The sequence below is a fragment of the Carcharhinus amblyrhynchos genome, chromosome 13, assembly GCF_965287045.1.
Source record: "Carcharhinus amblyrhynchos chromosome 13, sCarAmb.v2.hapA, whole genome shotgun sequence".
Taxonomy (NCBI): Eukaryota; Metazoa; Chordata; class Chondrichthyes; order Carcharhiniformes; family Carcharhinidae; genus Carcharhinus; species Carcharhinus amblyrhynchos.
The window spans coordinates 35,141,002-35,165,793 of NC_137336.1; the positions used below are offsets into that span (position 1 = coordinate 35,141,002).

Consider the following 24,792-nt stretch of genomic DNA (forward strand, 5'->3'; position numbering starts at 1 on the left):
GACCATTGCCAGCTCTTGCTGAAGGATTTGACCAGTCTTCTTTTGCCTAGGTGGGCCTTACCTGACAACAGCACCACCAGTTTGCCTCCTGGTCAACACTTTGGTTGGAAAATTCCAAGCACTCTGCCCAGCTGCCATCCTTCCTGCTCCCACCAAAAAAATGCCAATGTTCCGTGGGCAACTAATATCTTTTGACTGTCTGCTGGTGCTCAAAATTCTGATCTCAACCACCAATGTTCCCAGCATATGGTATTCTATGCATCTAATGTACACTAGTAGCATTAGAAAAGATATCCGCTCACCAAGAACCCAGAGAGGGACAGACAAGATCATTGACAAATTATATTCAGTTTAGGGTACCCCACTTCAGGGAGCATTTACTCTTGGAAAAGTGCAGCAACAATTCACCAGGATAAAGGATCTAACTATGATGAGAGCTTGGTATCATCGGCAACTCTAGACGTATCCCTTTCTATTACATATCAAAGCAATTTATTTATATAGTGTAAGTGTGGAGTCCAAGTACTGATCCCTGCAAGCCATCATTTGTCACTCATCACGACCTGCTAATCCAGGGAAGTCCCTGTTACGTATTTTGGGATTTTGACTTTTGCGTGTCCGTGGAAAAGATTGGGAAATTTGATATCCATTTGTTGTTAATGTTGCAAATAGCCTCCTGGCTATCCTAACTGGTACGAGTTTATACAATTCAAGGAATTAGAAGAAGTGACTAATCAGAAGTTGTCTTTAAATGTAAGGTATATTGTTAAAATACTCATTATTAATGAACAAAAATATTAAGCTTTGGTATGATTATACGCATCTTCATTGCTAAAGGAGGTTTTAAAGTAAGCATTATAATATAAACTGGTGGGTAAGCCAACAAAAATGTTATAAACAAATCTAGCAGTACTAAAACTAAAATTAAATATCATTAGATCCATGAGAGAATGTATTTTTTGAGCTTAATCATGCAGTGATTTATAATGAATAATACAATGTTGCAATATTTCATGTTACACCAGCACATTCCAAAGTCCTTCATAATCGATGAATCACTTCTGAAGTGTAGCCACTGTTATCATGTAAGTATTAGCCTATTGGTCAGTTTGAATGTCCACTTTCTATGTTTCTATAATGTAAATCTTGGCAATTGATTCATGCACAGGAAAATGGATGATCATTTCATGGTGTTGGTTGGTGGATAACTGTTAGCCAGGAGAACAGAACTCCCTGTTCTTCTTTAATGCCCTAGTTAACTCTATCCAAATAGAGAGGCAGCCCTCGTAATCCTGACAGTCCAATGCTTCCTCACTCCTGCACTGAGGTGCTTAAATACAGTGAACCTTGAATCCAAAAGTTCAGAATGCTATCATGAAATCACACCTGCTTGGAGATAAAGAAAATCAACTTGAAATGCCCGGGTGCAAACAGAAACATTGTCCATGGAAGGAGCTGCAACACAGATCTGATGGGCTATCACCTTGTTGGCAAAACTTCCCAAATTCTGAATGGAGGGAGTCTTCCTTAACTCCACAGCCTGCTTTTGGACTATGCTTGGCTACATCTTCAGGCTGCCCCACAAATTCCACCTGTTATCCCACCCATAGGTTCAATGCTAGTAGCACCTACAGAGAGTAGGAATGGCTCTGAACTGGGCCACTCCACTGGGCCTCAAATAATTCAGGAAGGAAGATAGTTAACCTGACAGCCAGTCATCTTATAATACAGGCCACAGGGAAACATCATACATGTTTATATTTGTACTTTGGTCTGAGTGGGGCCTCTACCAATCAGAGCAGCAGGGTCTGTGCTCCTTTGTATGCACTCCCTTGGGGCAGTAATCTCTGCTGTTCTTCCTCAGACCATCTACCTTGATTATTAAAATTAATCTACTCCTGAAAATTAGGATGGGCCAAGACTGGTTTTATTACACTGTCATGATGTGGGTATGCCGGCGTTGGACTGGCGTAAACACAGTAAAAAGTCTGACAACACCAGGTTTTAGTCCAACCTATTTACTTGATAATATACTCACAAGCTTTCGGGGTTAGTCCCTTCGTCAGGTGAATGGAGAGTTCTGGCCTCAGACAGAGCATATAAAGCACAGACAGTTTAGAGATTACTGATTAGAATGCGAATCCTTACACCTAACCTGCTGTTCAAGACCTGAAGTGGCTGATAATGTGAGTGGAAGGAGCACTGATCACAGTTTAAAGAGATGTGTATTGTCTCCAGACAGTACAGTAAGTGAGGTTTTGCAAACCCAGGCAAGTCACGGGGGTTACAGATAGTGCGACATGAACCCAAGATCCCTGTTGAGACCGTCCTCATGTGTGCGGAACTTGGCTATCAGTCTCTGTTCAGCGACTCTGCAGTCTGTAGCGACTGTACAGTCTCTGTTCAGCGCAGAGTCGCTGAACAGAGACTGATAGCCAAGTTCCGCACACATGAGGACGGTCTCAACAGGGATCTTGGGTTCATGTCGCACTATCTGTAACCCCCGTGACTTGCCTGGGTTTGCAAAACCTCACTTACTGTACTGTCTGGAGACAATACACATCTCTTTAAACTGTGATCAGTGCTCCTTCCACTCACATTATCAGCCACTTCAGGTCTTGAACAGCAGGTTAGGTGTAAGGATTCGCATTCTAATCAGTAATCTCTAAACTGTCTGTGCTTTATATGCTCTGTCTGAGGCCAGAACTCTCCATTCACCTGACGAAGGGACTAACCCCGAAAGCTTGTGAGTATATTATCAAGTAAATAGGTTGGACTAAAACCTGGTGTTGTCAGACTTTTTACTGTGTTTATTACACTGTGCCAGGTGTCTCCTTCATTACATTTCTGGCAACAGAACAGGAGTTTGTAATTTTTGGTGCACTTCCATTCAGTAAAGCTTAATGCTTTGCGCCCATTGTTAACTGTGCTAAAAAAAACTCATTTGCATGCTGCCTCCACAATTTCTCACACAGTGAACTTCCAACATCAGTGGGAGGATAGGGAAGCAATTGCTGAATGAGTGAAACTGTGACACCTCCATGAAATCAACTGGAGAGTAGCTTTTTAAACTGTTTGCAAACTGGTTAGCAGCCACCCTCTCAATAATAAAAAAATACACATCAGGATTCCGTTCTCAAGAAACAGGTTCATACGCCGACAAGCAGAGGCATCAGTGGGTCTTAGTTATGAGAAACAAAGCAGATCAGGAAGATGAGTTAAACCTAGAATAACTATTTAGGAAAAATGAGTACAAGATTAGAAGATGCAGATTTTAGAAAGATCTGCAAGCTAGCCGAGCTAGAAAAAAATTGGAATGGCAGGTGGGTCTTGCTGAATCAGGGAGAATATAATTACAAACTGTAACTTAAAAGATGTGAGTGGGGAGTTAAAATAAATTTTCAAAACAAAATTGTAATCCAATATGGGTACCACACACAACTTTGCTCAAATACCTTTTTCAATCGTTCTTCCTGCTGAAGTAGCAAGTTATTAAAACACACACATCAATTAATTACCAAAAGCACTTACTATATTCATTAGGGTCAGGAGGTACTTCTGCACATGCTCAAAGCCATGAAAATGCACCACTGTGTCATCAACTCCAAGAAGAACTTCTATATAATAGTCATTGTCCCGGTCATGTCTTCGTACTCTCCTGGTTGTTTTTATCTGTTGCTCAATGCCTTCATACATGGCTCCCAGATCACTCAAATCGGGTTCTGTCATAAAGAAGTTGCTTTATTAGTCAAAGTAAAAGCACAACATTACGATAGAAGCTATTTGCCTATTTCTTCTATCATAACAAAATAACAATGGCTTTAATGTTCACTGTTCAAAGTAGCAGTTCATTCATTCAATCAAAAGGTTTTTCTGCTGAATTTACTATAAATTTTCTTCTGAATTATGTGCTTAGTAAAGTGAGGATTGCTAGGGTTCTTTTATCCGGACACTGACAGCTACGTTTTCCTGAGTTGGCTACACCACTGCCTGTCGGCTGAACCAAGACCAGGATTTTTCAGCTCCCTCCACGGCCAATCACCCCGATGGATATGATAAGCAATTTAAGTTGTCATTTATTTTGGTGGGACCGTAGTATCTGACCAAGCAGAAGAGGCCATAAAATCCTGGCCCACATCTTGGTCTCAGCCTAAGGTCTTCAACCAGTAAGGTACTGTGGCAGATTGAAGGGACAGGAGGCCTTTATTACGCCCTCTCTTTCCATTTGGGGCTATTCCTGCTGCTGCTCAAGGTCTACTGACATCTACTAGATAGCATAACAAACTTCACCATATGTTAATATGATTCAGGCCCAATTCTCAAAGTCCAAATTCACCGCGGTAACATTTTTCCATTTCCATGACCTCAGTTATTCCACTATCCATTTGAGTAAAAATATTGTGTATTTGTATTATTTACAGGTCAATTCAGAGTGGTTTGTACTGTAACCTCACGACAATTAGGAACTGCACAAAAACATTTCACGATGGGCCCTTATCGCCAGTAAATATTGGGCTTTTTGTTTTAGCAGTCCAACTTAAATCAGATTTCCTTGAAGCATGAGGCCTAATCACATCACGTTCGGGTCAGGCCACTCTCCTTGCTAAAAATAAAATGGAATGAGAATGATCAGCGCAGGCTTGGCAGGTCGAAGGGCCTGTTCCTCTGCTGTACTGTCCTTTATTCTGTGAGAAACTCAGGAAGTGAGCTTTATGTTTTATTGTACCACCAGGGAAAACAATCTGTGTGTGTTTTGGAAGAAGGGATACATGAGGAAGTTGCAGGACACAAAATTAGGCTCAGTAGCACTGGTTGTTTAAGTGGCCACGAATCACACCGGATCCCATTTTGGTGAGGGCACTAGCACAAGCTCAGGTAACATCCTATGGGAGTATAAACAGCGGGAATATCCTGAAGCTAATCAGCATGCAATACTGATTTGATGCCAGTGGAGCCATTTTGCAGCTGAATGATCCTCCCAATGCCCTCTCTTAACCTCACACAGTTGAACGTGCATTAGGCAGCAGCCATGAGTTCAAGTCTAGGACTATTTGCCACACAAACTCAGCTGCATCAGTCAACTGAACTGGTGAAGAAGTACTCAGACAAGTGTTTCCAGTTGGGGGAGCAAGAGATTGGAGCAAAATTGAACCAAACACTTTCTGACTCCATGGTACTAAAAAAAACTAGTTCACCCAAGGGCAGATATTGTGATATTTGTAGCAACACTTCAACCCTAAGTATTTTGGAGAGAGAGAAAATAGGAGTAACTGACAGGAAATTATTTCCTTGTATATTTCCTAACTACATATTTCAGGAGTGAAATAATGTTGAGTCATTTAATTATTTTTCACCACCCAAACAGATTTCTCCCCCTCTGCAAAACTAATATTGTGCAGTACGACAGTGAGTTGAGAGAGACAGTGCAAAATGCAGGTCAGAGTTGTAAATGAAAATATTATAGTGTTTAGCGTGGCCAGGTCTCAGGAACACAGAATAAAATATCAGTCTGGTTGTTAGATGGCCTCAAGGACAGTTTGACAAACTGATCATTCTTTCTGTATATTCTTCAGACCTCAACAGAAAAGGATATTTTGTTGAAAAAGACGAAATAAACAATTACTCCGCTGGGTGCTGCACGGTAATACTGCTCTCAAACAGATGTGAACACTTTAGAGCAATTTTAAACCCTACAAAGTTCAAGAATTCCTCAGAACTGCTCCTGCAACACGCTCATGAATTTACCCGAAGTGTGGTGAAAACAAGGTTACGATGGCAGAGCAACTGCAGTTCGCTGCCAATTCAGTCACTGTGCAGATTATCGCATTTAAAGTCATCGATATATGGGGGAATTACACATCAGTTCATTTTATATATGCATGACTCACCACACCCTTCAAGAAGGTGAAATGTGCATATGACATTGGGCACGATCTTATGAAAATATTCTTGCTGAGTGAGTGAAAACAGCAAAATTTCAGTTCCTTTTTTTGGGCGAGCTTGAAGATACAACCGTATGGCACTTTTTTTGGACAGAAGTGCGATTCTCAGCAGAAGGGGGTGGCAGGGCCTAAGCTTGCCGATGAAGCCAGCTGCAGATTGTTCAGGGGGCCATTGCACAGGCGCCCCAATCTCGCAATGAACTGGGAGACTTCATGCCATCCTCCCCACCCCCCAAAAGATATCGCACTCCGCCCTCCCCCCAAGGCAACATTGTTCACCTGCATCAGGACCCTCCCAATGTCCCCCCACATGGCCCACCCACCACGCCAATCTCAACGCCGCTCCCCTCCCCCACTGATCACTCCCTGTGCCGCACAGTGAGCTGGTAAAATCACAGCTGTTGTTTCTTTTCTCAAGTCCTGGGCTGGGTTTTGCTTTCCTGCACTTGCCTGTAATTGAGCCAGGAATGGGTCAATAAGGCAGCAATCTCCAGTCGCAAACCCACAAAAACACATCCTGTGACATCAGGGTGGCCATTCAGGTTTCTGGAAAATTTCAGTTTCATCCTTCATGCTATTTTTATCATGACAGGAGGGATTTGGAAGCTTGTGAAAGCCCCACCAGGCAAATCAGTTCATGAACCTTGAGAAAAGTTTATTGAGAAAGCAGAATCCTTCTGACAGAAAGCTTAAAAGCCCTTGCCAATGGCTTCTCATATCCCTATGACCCCTATATACTCCCATGCAGCTCCACCCCCAGTGCTCCTTGCATACCCCTTCAATCGCTCCAACGCTTCTTCTATATCCACATACATCCCCCATACCCACTATTCCAGTAAACACTATGTACAGAACCATGACAATGTAATAATAGTCATATATCTTTAAAATGCTCCCAGAACAGACACAAGCTCCTTTACAAAAACACTGTTGCTCATAAAAGTGTCAATCAACCACAGCCATCACAATATTAATGAATAAAGCTTTAATCCTCTTAACAGCTCTTAATCTTGTCCAAAAAAAGCAGACATTGAAGAAAGAAAAACATATTATAACTTTACAGAAGTGTCAAACACGCTAGTACTCCCAAGCTGTGTCAATGTTGACTATAGCACTGAGTAAGTTGTCAACCTTGAAGCTCAATCAAGCATTTGCAATGAGATCATCTGGCAACTTTATCAACAGAAGGCCAAACAATTGCTTTTCCTGGTAGTTTTATTATGAATACTTGGCTGAGCTTCGTGGTTAACCTCAACAGGGGTCCATTTACTCAGCTTGAAGAGGAGGTCTAGCTTTGTAGATTGACAGCCTTATGAAGTTGTAATAAGTTATTCGTTACTTGATGTGGATTCCCAATGCCTGATTGTTTATTTGGGAAAAACTTATATATATTAAGAGAATTGAAGTTTTATTCATGGAGCAACAAAGGGGATATGAGGGGCATGAAGGAGGTATGGGGGAACATACATGATATGAGGGCATGAGGGTGAGTGAGGACTAAGGTCCAAGCAACCATGCACAGGGCTGGGACGACATCCCAGTGAACTGAAGCAAGCCTGCCTCACCACCTACAACCTTCCCATGTTGATTTGGGCCTGCTTCTGGGGATGATATTCCCAACTCCAGCCTGGCCATGATTCTCAGAGACTAATGGGAGCTCCCTGATGTTCAGAAGTTGGGATCTGGTGTTGGTTAAACTAGTGGATTCCTGAATTTAAGGGAAAAATCCAGTCCCTTGATTTTCCTTTGGACCTGGTCTGACACTGTATGTAAAGCAAAGTTTGACTCTTGCAGTTCATTCTCCAACCATGTTCTATTTGCCTGGGTCAAAGGGCAAATATCAGGGAAGCACCCAAATCCTTGACAGCACTGCCAGAATTTTACTGCCTCACCCACCCGAGGCTCATAACATCCCATCCGAGGCCAACGGAGAATGCTACTCTGCGAGCCGCGTCCGGTTCCAGGGCAGGTGTGGTGGTAAACTTCTGGCCCACAGCCCCAACTCAGCTGTGAAGTGGATAAATGGATCCAGTAATCCGAATATAAGATGTTAGCAGTTTTTGAATCAGGACCTCTTGTTTAACTGGGCCAATCTCAACATCAGTCTGGGTATATAGGGCATCTTTAACACAGTAAAACATCTCAATGCACATCACGAGCATTATCAAACTAAATTTGGTCTGATGCTGTGTCAAAGACTTGGCCTTAGAGGGGATTTTAAAGGAACATTGATTCTCGATTTGCTGCAGTTTCAAATTCCCCACAATTGACGTTAGGAATTTTGAACATCAGGGGTGCATAGACATGTATTTATAGGATGCAAATGACAGGAAATAAGTCACATGCATTTGTTTTATTTTCATATTATCATAATGCTCACCCATATATGAACATCTTATTATGAATGGTAGAAGGTATGTTGGAAGTGTGACCTGTTTTAATAAGTGCTTTTTCTAATTCCAGAGGGATTTATATAGTAACCTGAAAAGGAACCTGAACCATGTTTATCGTCAAGGTTTGATGATAGAGAACCAATTGGGACTGATTACAAATCACTCACAGAATAAATTAGGAAAAGGTATCTTTCTCAATAAACAGCTTCTTTAAAGCTAGACTATCGTATAGATGATCTACTATGATGCACAGTGGTGTTGCATCAGGGATGCATCTCAACAAAGTGTCACTATTTAAGAGATAGTCCAAGTGTTGTCTGCTATTATCAGACCAATTAGTATTATTTACTTTGTTTTAAATTAATGAGTTATAGACTACTCATTTAGCAATAATAAAAGTATCTAACCCATCGATCAAATTCTCTCTTCAGTAATGTTCATCAAGTTACCTTAAATGACAAAACATGATGGAACAGATTTTAATCTGGGCCTAATTTTGCCCTGAAATTTGACATTAGGAAGGTGGTGAGTATCTGAACGAAGAATCAGTAGTCATTGATCCCCAGGCTGTATCTACAGATTTCAGGCAAGTTGCCAGCACCCATCATGCTTCTACAGACAGCTCACCCAATGGGGAAAGAAAAATTATGGACTGGCCACTTTGCTAGAAATAGCCCATAGGTAAACACTAGGTGGCATGGTGGCACAGTGGTTAGCACTGGTGCCTCACAGAGCGAGGGACCTGGGTTTGATTCCCAGCTTGGGTCACTTGTGTGTGCACCTTCTCCCCCTGCCTGCGTGGGTTTCTTCCGGGTGCTCCTGTTTCCTCCCACAGTCCGAAAGACATGCTGGTTAGGTGCACTGACCGTGCTAAATTCTCCCTCAGTATACCCAAACAGGTGCTGGAGTGTGACAACTTGGGGATTTTCACATTAACTTCATTGCAGTGTTAATGTAAGCCTACTTGTGACACTAATAAATAAACTTAAACTTTAAATTATAGATTAGGGTGGGCTAATTTAGTGGTGGGCTAAAGTTGAATGGGCACAGGCCATCCACTGTAAAACAGATATGCATCTCATCTGTTTTATGCGCAAAACACAGACTGAAATTCTATCTTGATGATTCAGACATCTAAGGAACTACACTCACTGTTGAAAACTACAGAATCAATACTGATTTTTTTTGCATTGATTTTTGCAAGCATATGTGTGTGAAATATTCCTCATTTCTACCAGATATCTTTCTGTGCATGTGACCTTTACAAACCTTCATGAAAAGGATCATAAAATGTGCCAGTTATACGCATTACGTTTTTAAATTCTATTTGAGAACTTGATAGCGCTAATGCCCAATTACCTGCAGGTGTTAATCATGCTTCTGAGTTAGCTGAAAACAAACACAAGCTTGTTTTAAAAACTATCCTATTTGTGGGGATTTGCAACCATCTCACATCCTTTTCCCAAGGCAGCAGCTTTCAACATTTCACACATAGCACAATATTTCCTTTGCAACTCAGCAGGATAAAAAAACATTTGTTTTATTCTTTGTTCATTTCTCTGGGCTTCTTCCCCGAGAGGATAGCGTGATAGAGGGCTCCCTCCCAAAACCAATCAAAGATGTATTCAGCGGACCCCTTTCCTATAGTAATCGTTGGTTAATATATCGGCGTGATTAATTGTGTACATCACCTGATAGAATAATTATTTCATGACCTAGTGTGGTTTACTCTAGCTAGTAAGACCTGGTATCAACTAAGAAGAAAGTACAAGCAATGCATTGTGCTCAAAAGCAGAAAAAGTGCTTATTGGAAAAGTTGAAGTCATTCAAAGACAAGATAAAAGAACATATTCACTTGACAATATTAACATGCCAGGCACAAGATGCAGGTTTTGCTATCCAGAGTGTAAAAATAAATTGTGATTTGGTTCATAAACGCTCAAAGCTATATGGTTAAACTCCAGAAAAGTGTGATGGGCTCACTGTCACCTCCCGCAAAAAAAAGTAGCAAAACTGAAAAGCAATTCAACTATGGAAAGAAGAAACTCTCAGGCAGACCAAAATATCAAGTGTGTCGGATCAAGACCAAGATGGGATTCAATGCCTTATCATATCAGCTTAGATCTTGTTTCTCTCTCTTGTGGGGAACGTGAATTGGATTTTGAATGTGGTTTTGGGAGCAAGCAAGGAATGGATCTGATTTTAACAGAAAATGCTGGAGAAATTCAGCAGGTCTGACAGCATCTGTGGGGAGAGAATAGATCCAACGTTTCTGACAAAGAGTGATCCAGACTCAAAATGTTTGATCTATTCTCTCCCCATAGATGCTGTCAGACCTGCTGTATTTCTTCAGCATTTTCTGGTTTTGTTTCAGATTCCAGCATCTGCATGTTTTGCCTTTATTGGATTTGAGTTTGCCCGGTCCATTCTAAGCATTGGCTTTGTAATTTTAAGAATGGACTTTAAAAAAAAGTGAACATTTGTGATGGTAAAACTGATTCAAAGCATTGATACCCCTGTTGCTTTTACGTCGTTAACAATACGTTCACTTCAAATGTGCCCTTACTACCCAAGAAATATCGCTGCTGTCAGACATCTGGGAGGAAAATAAAGCAGATGTGCTTTAAAAGGAATGAGTTTTTTTTGTTGCATCTGGTGACTGGTAATTGAAGACCCAGTTTGAGTCCTATAGCACAGTGTCTCAGACAAGAATGGTTGTGTTTTTCAAGCTGCAGTGTAGTGCAGTGATAAAAGCTAGGTGACCTCATCACCACTGACCTTAAAAAACAGGAAAATTGAAAATGGATTGATAATTCAGCAGTTCCCACTTGAGAACTGATTTATATTATCACAGGTGAAATCCATCACGGTTTAGGTCAAGCGGTGGACGCCAGATCAACCATTTTCAAGAATAAAACTCAATTAAAAGGAATTGTTAAAGTGTATTAAATTATTAAAGCCAATGCTCAAGGCTTCTGACATGCCTATTTTCAGAGCGTTTCCGGCATTTTTAAAAAATTCTTTCACGGGATGTGGGCATCTCCCTGGCTGCCCTTGAACTGAGTGGCTTGCTGGGCCATTTCAAAATGAATCACATTGCTGTGGGCCTGGAGTCACACACAGGCCAGACCAGGTAAGCACAGCAAATTTCCTTCCCTAAAGGGACACCGATGGAATGGATGGGGTTTTCACAGCAATGAGGTCGCTATTACTGAGACACATTTTTAATTCCAAATTTATTCATTGAATGTAAATTTTACCAGGGTATTTTTTGACCTTCTGGATTACTAGGCCAGTGACAGTAGCACAGTGCCACTATCAAAGTGCACCTTCAAAGGTCTATGATGCACCTTCAGTTAAAAGTTGGTAAATTTCTAAGGCAGTGTTTAAAATTATGCAGTCTTAAACGGCAGGGGTGGGGAGGGGGTTCACGCTCCTGCACCAATGACATAATGAGGTTCCCACCCTGTAAGATCGGGAACCCCATTACCATACATTTAAATATCATTCATAGGTTTCCCTGCTGTGTTATCCCAACACATAAGCACACCACCATCCCGCCCCACAACATGACGTCATGCCAGTGGGGTTTACAACAGATCTTGACCAACAGGGACCTGCTAAACAGTCCCTGCCGGGGACGCACAGTTAAGTACAATTTGGAAGAGGGTCAGGCCCAGGCTGCACCCTGGTTGCACAGCCATAGGGTTTCTGAGTGGACTTAGAGGAAGGGAGGCCATGCTTGTGTAGGAGGTCTTTCTTTATTTACATTTTTGTCAGATGGGACCTGTCAAGGGCCGGGGTTTCTGATGGGCTGGACTCTCTGGATTCAGGTTTTTCTTGACTTTCTGACAATAAATATGGTGGGAGAAGCCAGCAGTGCAGCCAGTGACCACATCGTTATTCCAGCCTGAGCTGACACATAGGACAGCACAGCGGCATGATGGCACAGTGGTTAGCACTGTTGCCTCTCAGCGCTAGAGACCCAGGTTCAACTCCTGGCTTGGGTCACTGACTGTGTGGAGTCTGCACATTTTCCCCGTGTCCGCATGGGGTTCCTCCAGTGTTCTAGTTTCCTCCCTTAAGGTTGTTAAGAAGGCATACGGTGTCTTAGCGTTTATTGGTAGGGGGATTGAATTTAGGAGTCGCAGCGTCATGTTGCAACTGTACACAACTCTGGTGCGGCCGCACTTGGAGTACTGTGTGCAGTTCTGGTCCCCACATTACAGGAAGGATGTGGAGGCTTTGGAGAGGGTGCAGAGGAGGTTTACCAGGATGTTGCCTGGTATGGAGGGGAGGTCCTATGAGGAGAGACTGAGGGATTTGGGGTTGTTTTCGTTAGAAAGAAGGCGGCTAAGAGGGGATCTTATTGAAACATATAAGATGATTAGAGGTTTAGATAGGGTGGACAGTGATAGCCTTTTTCCTCGGATGGAGAAATCTAGCACGAGGGGGCATGGCTTTAAATTAAGGGGTGGTAGTTATAGGACGGATGTCAGGGGTAGGTTCTTTACCCAGAGGGTGGTGAGGGATTGGAATGCCCTGCCTGCTGCAGTTGTAAATGCGCCTAGTTTGGGGGCGTTTAAGAGATCCGTGGATAGGTTTATGGACGGAAAGGGATTGGTTTAGGTTAGAGGGTCATTGTTTTTTAACTGGTCGGCGCAACATCGTGGGCCGAAGGGCCTGTTCTGCGCTGTAATGTTCTATGTTCTATGTTCACTGTCCAAAAGATGTGTACCTGAACAGGTGCCAGAATGCGGTGACTAGAGGATTTTCACAGTAACTTCATTCATTGCAATGTTAACGTAAGCCCACTTGTGACATTAATAAATAAACATTAAACTACTTTCCCAAAAATGACAAAAGGTGTGATTTAACCAAATTAGTTCTCAATGCCCACACTAGCAGGAAACTGGAATGTTTCCCCCCTGGTGCTGGCAGTCCCAGTCATCAACCTTTATCACGCAAAAATATGCATAACAAGGGACACACCAGCCAGCCCACCTTCACCGAGATCAGGGCACGGTTTTTTTCAAAGGGTTGTCCACAGGCTTTGCCACATACAGGCCCCACCCACTCCAGGGCCAGCCTAGCAATGCCAACTTGGCAGTCTGGTGTTGGCAGGGGGCTCCGCCTGCCTGTCCCTGACCAGCTGAGGGCTACACTAGCCCCCGGTGTGGTCATCACATCCGATCTCTGTTTTTGGAGATGAGTAGTGACTCCTACAGATGTTAGATCGCGTCAGCGAGTGGGAACATATGACATTCCCCTAAGATAGTGTGAAGCCTTTTTTTGAATATTTAAATATCTTTAAATGAATTGGAATCAGGTTCATGCCCACACTGGGTGTGAACCAGGTGATGTCACTGGCGGGGAGCCAGAGAGGATCCCATTCTCCCTGTCACAAATCCTGGTATGGCCTTCTCTCAAAAGTTTCCACCCATAACGGGAATTGCACTTGCACTGAACAGGGTCAGAAAATCACCGCCACAGTCAAAAAAGAGAAAATTCCTCCTGAGTATTTACAGATGGGAAGCACCGGGAGAGACAAATCCATCCCCAAATTTACTGTCTTCATGGGATGAGAAATGACAAAAAATATGGGAGATATGTCCATTATAAAGCTGAAATCAAATAACTTAAGGCAGTTGTGGGCACAGTTAATAGGATCCTTCGATAGTTGCTGTTTGATACTGTTTTACATTCTGAGTCATTCCACTGGCAATCAATATCATTGTGTATGGCTCAGTAACCTGACAATGCAGTGTGTAATTAGGGTGTCATTTTCAAACAGGTTTGTTCTTAGTATTCAACATAACAAAACTAACAATTGTAACTTCATACAAAACCAGTGGGGAGTGCTGGCAAGTGAACAGTTGATTCCTCACATCTGGATCAACCTAGCTGAGATCAACTAACTCAGCACAGAGCGAGGACTCAACCTGGGAGTTTCCTGGTCTGTGAGGCTCAAGCATAAAGTGCCGTCTTTGACAATAAAAGCCACATTCCAAACACTTTGGATGTAAATTATATTAGGATCTAGTGAGGTCATTCTCAAGATTATCCAGAAAGTCCATGGAGTTTAGCCCTGTAACGAACTTGACCCACAAGAATTACATCTACAAAGTTCACTGTGTGGTCTGTTCTGAGCCTCATGGGAACCCACAAAAGAATACGGCAAAGGTAAGTGATCTCAGAGAACTGTTTGTTTTTTTTAAAGGAAAGTAATCACTTTGCCCCCTGGAAGGAAATGTAAAAATGGCAAAGCCAGTTTTATTCAGCTCTCTTGGCATCTCATGTATCGCTGCACCTTTATGTGGAGATGCCAGCATTGGACTGGGGTAAGCACAGTAAGAAGTCTCACAACACCAGGTTAAAGTCCAATAGGTTTATTTGGTAGCAAAAGCCATTAGCTTTCGGGCCTCAGATCCTTCGTGGCTTTTGCTATCAAATAAACCTGGTGTTGTGAGACTTCTTTCTCTACACTTTGTCAGCAGTGGAACATTTTAATGACTCTTTGGGAATGGGATGAGCTGAATGACCATTCTGTCACACTTCCATCGCTTAAACTTGACCCACTTCTAAAACTTCACTCATTTCTGAGACTTGCCCCCCAAAAAACATCTGTCTGCATAACCAACTTTACTTTAACCATCATTTTAATACTCTGTATAAGTCTAGAGTTTATCATCAAGCACTACAGCAGTATGAGCATTCCTCTTTCTCAATAGGTAGGCACAGTCTTTACTGCGCATAATCTCAGATTAGAGGCAACTCATCTTTACATTGTTAAATTCTAGGGTAAAACATTTCAACTAAGCAGTAGTACTTTTATAAACCATTTTACACTCATCTTTTTATATACTCTATATTGTTTTAAGTAACCTAACATATATTAGGAAACATGATTTCAAACATCAGTTTGAATACTGGGTGACTGTATCATTCTTATAAACATGCATGTGTACACTTTGGGTTATAGATTGCCTGAACGATAAACTAATGAATTTTTCCTCTGAGTTTACTGTAGGGGAAACAATGGCCGAGTGGCATTATCGCTATACTATTAATCCAGAAACTCAGCTAATATTCTGGGAAATCCTGGTTCAAATCCTGCCACAATAGATATGGCATTTGAATTCAATAGATAAAAAAAATCTGGAATTAAGAATCTACTAATGACCATTGTCAACTGTTGGGGAAAAAAAAATCTGATTCACTAATATCCTTCAGGGAAGGATATCTGCCATTCTTACTTGTCTGGCCTATGTGTGATTCCAAATCCACAGCAATGTGGTTTACTCTCATTAGCTCCTCCAAAATGGCCCAGCCAAGGGCAGCTAGGGATGGACAATAAATGCTGGCCAGCCAGTGTTGCTCGTGTCCCACAAATGAGTAAAAACAAAGTTATTGCAAAGCGCATGGAAAACGTCACTGAAAAACAGGTTGTACAAATCAACTCCCATCATCAGCAGATATATCAGGGCTGTGCAATGAAACAACATGACCCTTTTGTTTATATAATACTGAAAGCTCTATCTGTGAGGAAGCAGCTTTATTCAGTGTCTGTCAAGACCAAAAATCCAGACCCGATCTGCGTTTGGGAGCTAGTATGGAAGCACAGCCAGAAAGTATACAACTCAGCCATTTGAACAGCCGCTTTTCTGGCATTGATAAGCATGCAATGTGCAGCTGAAGTCGAATGCAGTATTTACTTATCAAATCTATGGTCCATTTGCACTTCATCTTCATAAACATCTTTATTCAGAACTCCAATAACTAGTGGGGAGTAATTTAGGACTCTACTATCAGCACTTAAAATTTGAAACATTTTCCACAATTAAGGCTTAAAATGAAAAGAAGCTAGGCTTCATTTAATCAGGCACAAGCTATCTGCTGCACTGGTGTTAAACTGTAACTTAAGCAGGAGTGGCCCCATTGGGCGAAACCACAGTGGGGCCAATAATCACAACAATCTCTATCATAAGCCATTTTCTTTCCAGTGTCAGGAATGGTATGCCTGATACATGCCTGGGACACTTTCCAACAATCTACTACAAGTGTTGGTCTGTTGTTCTTGACTCTTGCTAATGTAATTCTGGGAAATCAGTTATATAGGTGGACAGTTGGCACCTTCTTCCCTCTGGTGACTCTTGCACATCTTTTCCAGGCAGACTTAGTCTGGATCCCTAAGCCATCTTTAAAACCAATCTAGATTTATTTATTTATTATGGTTCCAAGTTTATCAGTCAGTACAAAAATCAATGATACAGGACTGGTCAAAATCAATAATCACAGTATTAACTTGTATTCCTTGTTGTTCCAATCAATATTAGTTGTTTAAGAACATAATGGCGACCATGACAACAAAAGTTGATTTTTAAGTTTATTTATTAGTGTCATTGTAGGCTTACATTAACACTGCAATGAAGTTACTGTGAAAATCTCCTAGTTGCTGCACTCTGGTGCCTGTTCGGGTACACCGAGGGAGAATTTAGCATGACCAGTGCACATAGGTAGCACATCTTTCAGACTGTGGGAGGAAACTAGAGCACGCAGAGAAAACCCACACAGACACTGGGAAAAGTTGCAGACTCCGCACAGACGGTGACCCAAACCGGGAATCCAACCCGGATCCCTGGTGCTAACAATCCATCTGGTTCACTGATCTCCTTCAGGGATGAAAATCTGCTGTCCTTACAAAGCATGGCCTACATGTGACACCAGACCCACAGCAATGTGGTTGACTTTTATCTACTCTTAATGGCAATTAGGGAACAACAAAATGTGTTGGCCTTGTCAGTGATATCTGCATCCCATGAAATAATAAAGAAGTAGGCGCAAGTGTTCCTCAAGCCTTCTCTGGCATTCAAGAGGATCATCTGATTATAGCTTTAACTTCACTTCCTTGTCCCATAATTTTTGACTCCTAAAGGTTATAGATCAAAAATCTATTTAATCGAGTAGTTAATATATTCAATGACCCAGCCTCACTGCTCTCTGGGGTAGTGAATTCCAAAAATGAACAACAGTCTGAGGGGGAAAGAAAAATCCTTCTTTGGTTTCCACCTTAAATGGAAAGCCCTTATTTTTGAAACTGTGACCTGACTAAAACTAGTTTCCCCGTGAGGGCACCATACTGGCAGCATCTTCCCTATCCAGCTCCCTCAGAATCTTATGGCCCAGATCTTCGGGTTAGGAGTGAAGCTGGAGCATACACCGTGACCTGTTTAAAACTGCACCTTTACATTTTTTTTTACCGGAGCCTTAGGATCTTCCCATCTCAGCTCCAGCTTGAACTGCATCGATGATTAGAGCAGGGAGTTTGTGGCAAAATGCAAGTCTGGTGAAGCCATGTCCTCTTCTAACCAATCCTCCACACCCTGTGATAATGCACCTCTGGCAATGCTATCCAATCCATCACACCCTGTGACAATGCTCCCCCTTGCACCCCAATAATACTAATCACTCCCGCACACCCTATGACAACGCACCCCACTCCATCCCGATAATGCTATCCAATCCCCCACACCACGATAATGCACCTCCCCCCCGCACCTTGACAATGCTAACCAATCCCCCACACCTTGTAGCTATGCTCACCCACACTGCAAACCCTAACAATACTCAGCCACTCACACAAGTTTGCAGACAACACAAAGATATCCACCGGTGTCAAAACTGTTGAGGAGAAGAAATGGTTACAATCAGATCCAGGTTAATGGAAGAATAATCTGCATCTGGCAGATTACACTAGATGGTAGAATATTAACCTACTATTAACTCAGTAGTACCATATTAACCTATTGTTGATTTAGTATTAGCTTAGATAGTACAATATTAATCTATTTGCACTGCTCGTCTGGCCACCACCATTTTCATTGGAGCTTTCTATTGGGAGGTACTGTGGAAGATGCCACTGATGACCTGGGCTCCTCCCAGAATCTACATTCCTTCTGACTAGATTGACTTCTCAGCTGCCATTAACCAAGAGTGGAGGAACTGCAGTGGGATCCTTGCTTGGTGTCCACAGCTTGCCAGTAGCAAGGTGATAAGGTGAACCAGACAGTCATGGACAGGACTGGGCAGCAGCCAGTATATTCCATCAGCTGACGTGTCTGATCATTAAAAGCCACCCCATAATGTTGATAGCATGAATAGAATGCATGTTTGCTAGGTTAATGGTAAAACTGAGAATGGACGACACATGTGACAGAGGGCCGTGGGGCTGTAGAATTCACCTCCAATGTTACTGCCTGAGGTAGAAACAATGTTACAATTCAAGACTAGACTGGCAAATGAAAGACAAATGGGGTCGATGGGATGTAGAAACATAGAAGCAGGAGTAGGCCATTTGGCCCTTCGAGCCTGCACCATCATTCATTATGATCATCAAATTCAATATCTTGATCCTCCCTTCCCCCCATATCCCTTGATCCCTTTAGACCCAAGGGTTATATCTAATTTCTTCTTGAAATCACACATTTTGGAAGTGTGGGTGAGAAGAATTAGAACCATCTGTTCAACTGGAGGATAAATGCCAGCGGACTGGACAAGGCTGAGTAACTCATTTCAGATTGATAACTTCTCTGTATGTGGGTGTTCATTAAAATCAAGCGACAGGAAGCTACTGATATGGGCCTATTGGAACAGTGCACACCTAGCTTGTGCTGGGAAGTGTGTGGAGTGGCTAGTGGGGCGATGGAGGTGGAAGAAGCACCGACAACCAGCCATGCCCTTACCCTCATCACAGATTAGTGGCATTTCTCTGCAATAGGTACCCAGGTGCGTCACCAGCGGCACAACAAGGTTCGCAATGGATGGAAACTTTTGCTTACCATGGAAAGTCCACCAGGATTAGCTGTGGACATCCATCTGGGGGATTTCAGCACTGAGATACAGCCTTTGAGGAATTTCAGCTGCTGGATCTTCGGGAGTAGATAATAAATACAAACTATTTGACTCTCCAGATGACTTGAATGCACAACTTCCATAGAAAATGAATATCGTAGGATTAATCAGTGGTCCAGTTATTATAAACAGCATACATCAACATCAGAGAAAAGCAAGAAAAATAAAAGCAGATGTCTGTTGGATTCTTCTCTAATGTAAAGCTTTGCCAAGATTGTGCTGCACATATTGTGTACCTAAAACTAATGCTAACCACATGTCGTTCACATGTTTCTGTCTTTTAATTATATAGCTTGCTTCTTTCCTGGTGACTCATCTTCATTAATGTCAATATTTTAGCATGTTGGAAAGCAAATAATAATGTTTTAGTCAATATTTCCAGACTCAATAATTTCAGTCCTTCATTCAGGCAAGTGAGGAACAAAAGCGCAGGTGATGTTGCGATTCAATTCCTGTAGAAAGTGCTGACAACAACTCAATTCATTTCTGATCCTTATTATTAAGCCGTGAGATTTTTAAGGCTTGATTTCCCTGAGGTTTTGTCCGTGGCACGCAACCTCGCAGTGCTCTCATTTCTGCCGTGCCACAGCGAGCAGTCAATCAGCAGCTTTTCTGCCACCATCACAACTTCCCCTTTAATGGGGAGTTGTAACTCTTTAAGAACAGCAGATAAAGTGGACCTTACACTCCCATAGTCCCACTGGCCAAGCTCTATGCATATGCTTTATAACGTCAGTAACCTACCCAAAATAGGACACTGCAAGATTTAACTCAAATGAGCCCTGGTGGTTGCAGTGTAGAAATACCAGTGGCAAGGCTGAACTGAACCTCACTTTTCTGTCAGATTTGCAAAACCAGGACTTTTGGCCTTTATTGAAAGAAGATTGGAAGGCAATAAAGGAATAACAAAAAGTCTTGCTACAATTGTACAAGTAAGACCATGGGGTGAATTTTCCCGTTTCATTCGCCATGGGAATTGTAGTGGGCAAGGGGCGGACCGTGGAAAGGTCCGTTGACCTTGGGCTGGATTTTTTGGTTTCGGGGCGAATGTGGCTGAAAAATCCTGCCCTATATCTGAAATACGTGTTGCGCAATATTGATCTCTTCATTTATGGAAGGATGTGCTTACATTGGAAGCGACACCTTGAAGGATCACTAATTTGGTTCCTGGGATAAGGCGGTTGTTCCATGATGAAAAGCTGAGTTAAATTGGGACAGTATTCTCTGGACACAGTTTCAAAGAATGAGAGGTGATCTCATTGAAATTTACAAGATCCTGAAAGGCCTCACCTGGTTAGACACTGAGATTGTTTCTGCTGGTTGAGGAATCTAAAACATGGAGCACAGTCTCAGGACAAGGAGCCGAACGTTTTGGACTGAGATGAGGAGAAAGTCATATGTAATTCTCTTTGGAAATGCTTGATCAATGTGAATAAATAAGTTATTCACCAAAGATAAATTTGTCACTGTTTACTGGGTATATGTGGGACATTGGCTATGGTTAAATTATTGCAAAAGTATTCAAGCTGTGTAAGCAAAGAAATGTTGCACTGCGTGAAGAGAATAAATTCTCATAATCCTGTACAGTTCATCAGAACAGCTGAATCTGCTCAGGAATAGAATGTGCATATGTTGACACTACTGAGCCTATAAGTTCCACAAAATATACAAGGGTTCTTGTAGCAAGCTGCTTAATTGCGCTGGAGGTTTGAATTTCCAATGGGCAATTCTCCTGCATCCAGGACCCTCCACACAGGTTAGAATTGGAAATTCCAGACTGTTTAGACTTACCCTGAATATTTACCTCGGCAGTGTTAGATGGAAAAATCCCAATCTAACTCCTCACTAACTACAGAACTGACACCATAATAACTCACAATAACCTCCTCCACCCCCTCATCATCACGACTCTGACTATGCACTATGATAACCCTGACCACCCCACTGATGTGCTGATCATGCCTTGAACCACCCAAATCCCTCCGACCAACCCCCCCTTCCCTCCATCTAACAAACCTTCTCAACCACACTAACACCTGTTTGGCTACAGTTAAATTATTTTTATTTCTAAAAGCAGGAAAAGCTGAGGTAAACTTCACTTTGTGTCAGTTTCAGCACAGTCACAACCTAATTCAAGTCTTTCTTTACTATATTTACATACTTTTAAACATCTGAAACTGGGATAAGCCTCTCCATTGAGACAAAACAATTGTTTATAACTGCTATAAGTTGCATCATCTCTCCCAGATTATTCCAAAATTAGAGCACACATCTCATATATAACATTCTAACCAATGGAAGCCCAAGTAATCACTAACAGATGGCAATTTGAGAGGAAGGCCAAATTTTCCACTAAATACTGATAACTCAAAAGCTGCTCTACAACCAATGTTTTATGGTGATTTTCAAGTTTTTTTAATGTTTTTGTCATATGGGTTTCTCACCAACTCAAACTACAGACATTATCCATCAGCCACATGAAACTGATTATTCAGAACGAGATTCTTCAATTCCACAAATTGTTCTCCAACCCATAAGTATCTTGATGAATTGTCCTCCAAATTCCAATTGCATTCTAAAGAATTAACTGCATATTGAAGAGTATTAAACAGTATCATGGAAGAATTCCTAACTTGCGGGGACATCTCAATAGCACTGATCTTGCCATATCTGGAAAGTCTGCATTCTTGAAATGCTGTCGCTCCCTGAACAAGGTATTCCAAAGCTAGGCTGGAATGGGAGGATGAGCAGCCAAACAGCTTTGGAGTCACTTTCACTTTTGTAAACTATAAAACTGCACATTGGAATTGTCTCTTCAACTTTGTCCTGGCAAAGGAGATGCTCCAGAGCAACAGCGAATGGCCTTTATTTAAAATAGACAGAGTGCAATTTTCCAAACTTCAGTTCAAAAACAAGCTGAAAGTTATTTTCCTCATTTAAGCTGTGTGTGGAAGACTTCAGACATCACTGCGCATCTTTAGTGAATCCAGCTTACAAGCAGAGTTGCATCAGCCCACTGTGTAATAAGCAAATTAACGCCTCGAATTATTCAAATCAAATTGCATTATGCCCATCACTTTCCCAGCTCGGTCAGTATGTGTCCTGTGCAATGCTCAGTTACAGCAACAACTTCTTGAGCTGTTCCACTTGTTCGCTGGTCACCTTTGCCATTTACAGGATTTTCCGCTGGAAGTAATGAAGGACCGCGCAGGTTGGAATGTCGTTGAGCTGCATTAATTACGGAACTGCAACTTTTCAATATTTTCAAGTGTCTATGACACAGTAATAGGGGATACCGGGCGTAGCTGCTTATCCTTGGAATCCAGTTTTGCTATGGTTGAGAAAAAAGTTGCTTAAGTTTTAATGACTAGTAGTCCTACGCAAGCGCTTGCAGGGCAACCTGAATTGGCTGGGTTGCTATATTTAAAGATCTGTTTCTTTTCGGAATTGATGCTGCTTATCACACTCCTTGTTGTAGTCAAGCTCCGCCAACCTCTCCCCAGTGGATGCTAAAAAAAAACCTGCCTGAAAAATGCAAACGTCAGTGAGGGCAGAAAATGAGCTGGAGTGACAGGCAAATCTTTGCAAAGGGTTGAATTCTTGCCCTGGCTAAAAAGTATCAGAACGCAGCAAACCTGGAAAATCAATTTCTTTAAAAGGGGTAATTAAAGTTTATTAACAGATGAACTTATTTCAGAGCACATTGGAGTTGAACATGGTTGATTCAAAGTACTAGAAATAACATTTGGCTTAAGACAAATTGAAATATCAAAAATAAATAACACATTGGCATTTTTAAAAAATCTATAATATATTTTTGTCAACACGTCTATATTCATATAACTCCTAGACTTCAAATTTGACTTCTGGACAATCATTCAATGGAGCACAGTAATTGGCCAGTCAACAAATAGGCGTGCCAATACAGCCCAGCTGATCAAAACCAAGTCAAAGTGACCACCAGTACGGTAAATTGTTTGGTTGCTATCATGAAGAGTGAGTATTGTGGGATGCTGGCATGCCTGATTATTCTCATTGGCACAGCACTATTCCTTGAACACTTGGGCTGGAATTCTACCCCGATTCCAGGGCGGATGAAGCTCGCAGAATGGAATTCTTGATTGGCCTCAGGTGGGATTTTACGAGCCTCGCACAAACACGGTTATAAAGTCCCGGCATTAAAGTGGGTCCCTCTGACTCCACTGTACATTGAACTGGTCAGGCATAAACTCCAACCGGTCGCATCCAAAAATGGTCAGTATTGTCCTTTTCCTGGCATAGAACATCAATTCCCATATTGAAGGAACCTGGGTCTGGCAGGTGCTTCAGACATTCGGAGGCAGGAGGCCATTCAAAACCTACATCTATTGTGGGCAATATAACTACTGGTCGCTTTTTGAGGCCTTAACCACGTCAGACAGACAAGTAGTAAAAATTGACCTCACTCATGCCTAATGACAGAATGGCACTAATGTCGTTCTGAAAGAACGGACTTCTGAAGCAACAATTTAATATTTACTGAGACAAATGGATGACCAATGGGTCAGGGGCTAGGGAAGGAACGTCTAATTTAATGGTCTTTGAAACAATGTGCTTGCGTATGATTGATATGAGAAAGTAAAATCTTTGGCATATTTTACTAACTTGACACATGCAGCAAGAAAGAATACAGTAGGTTGTAAAACTGACCATGAGTTGTCAAGCAGACTATCTGTCTGAGATGAATCTGCAGCTTTATCTCTGGATTAATGTTGTTTTATGGATTTGTACTTTGACTATTTGTTACTGGATTGAGAAAACTGTCATTTCCCCATCAGACTGCAGAGTTATTTTGCCAGGAGTTTTATTCAAAGTTAATGTCCAATAATGTAACGGTTCTCCCAGCTGAATATACTTCCCAGAAAATGTTCACTTTCTTCTCAGCTCACTTCAAAACCAACTTTCTGTTTAAGGTTTGAAACTTCCTTCATCAAATCATTTAGTCAAAAAATTCAATTCCTCAGATCTCAATTTGTAGCATTCCTTTGAGCATGTCAAGACTAATTTGTTGATTTAAAACAGATTTTTGGGAAAAAAAATCAAACTTCTTAAATGAGGAAAAGTTCTTATTTATTCAAATTGATACTCAGTAATGCCCTCAGCAATATATATATAAACACACTATATACAATTTAGTCTTTATCGTAATTATTGCTGCATATTACAAACCAACTTGTGAATAAAATCGAGTCAACTATAAATATTTTGCCAATATTGAGTAGATATAAATCAGCAAAATCTCTCATTCTCATTTAATAAGATTAAATAGCATTATGAAAGTGTATTTGGAGGCAGTCCCACGCTGAACTAATTGAACGACACTACTCCGTGCTTGGTCTCATGGCATAAAAATCACTTTTTCCTCTTGTCCTGCCAATCCATAGAGGCCACTTTCTTTCTTGACCTGTAGCCTGGAAGTAATTTGCTGTTGGAACAATTCGTCGACGTGGTTCATCCCATGCCTGCCAAATGCAGCAGTCCCACATCATGACTGCAAGCTTTTATTT

At 41.7% G+C, this 24,792-nt stretch overlaps 1 protein-coding gene across 1 annotated transcript in view; it reads right to left on the bottom strand.

Annotated features, from left to right (window-relative positions):
- LOC145351837 (A disintegrin and metalloproteinase with thrombospondin motifs 2-like) overlaps positions 1–24,792 on the bottom strand; it is a 209,759-nt gene that overhangs the window by 82,902 nt on the left and 102,065 nt on the right. The window contains exon 4 of the mRNA XM_080201523.1: positions 3,532–3,722. Within this exon, the coding sequence (XP_080057649.1) occupies positions 3,532–3,722 (191 nt within the window). The remainder of the gene's footprint in view (positions 1–3,531; positions 3,723–24,792) is intronic.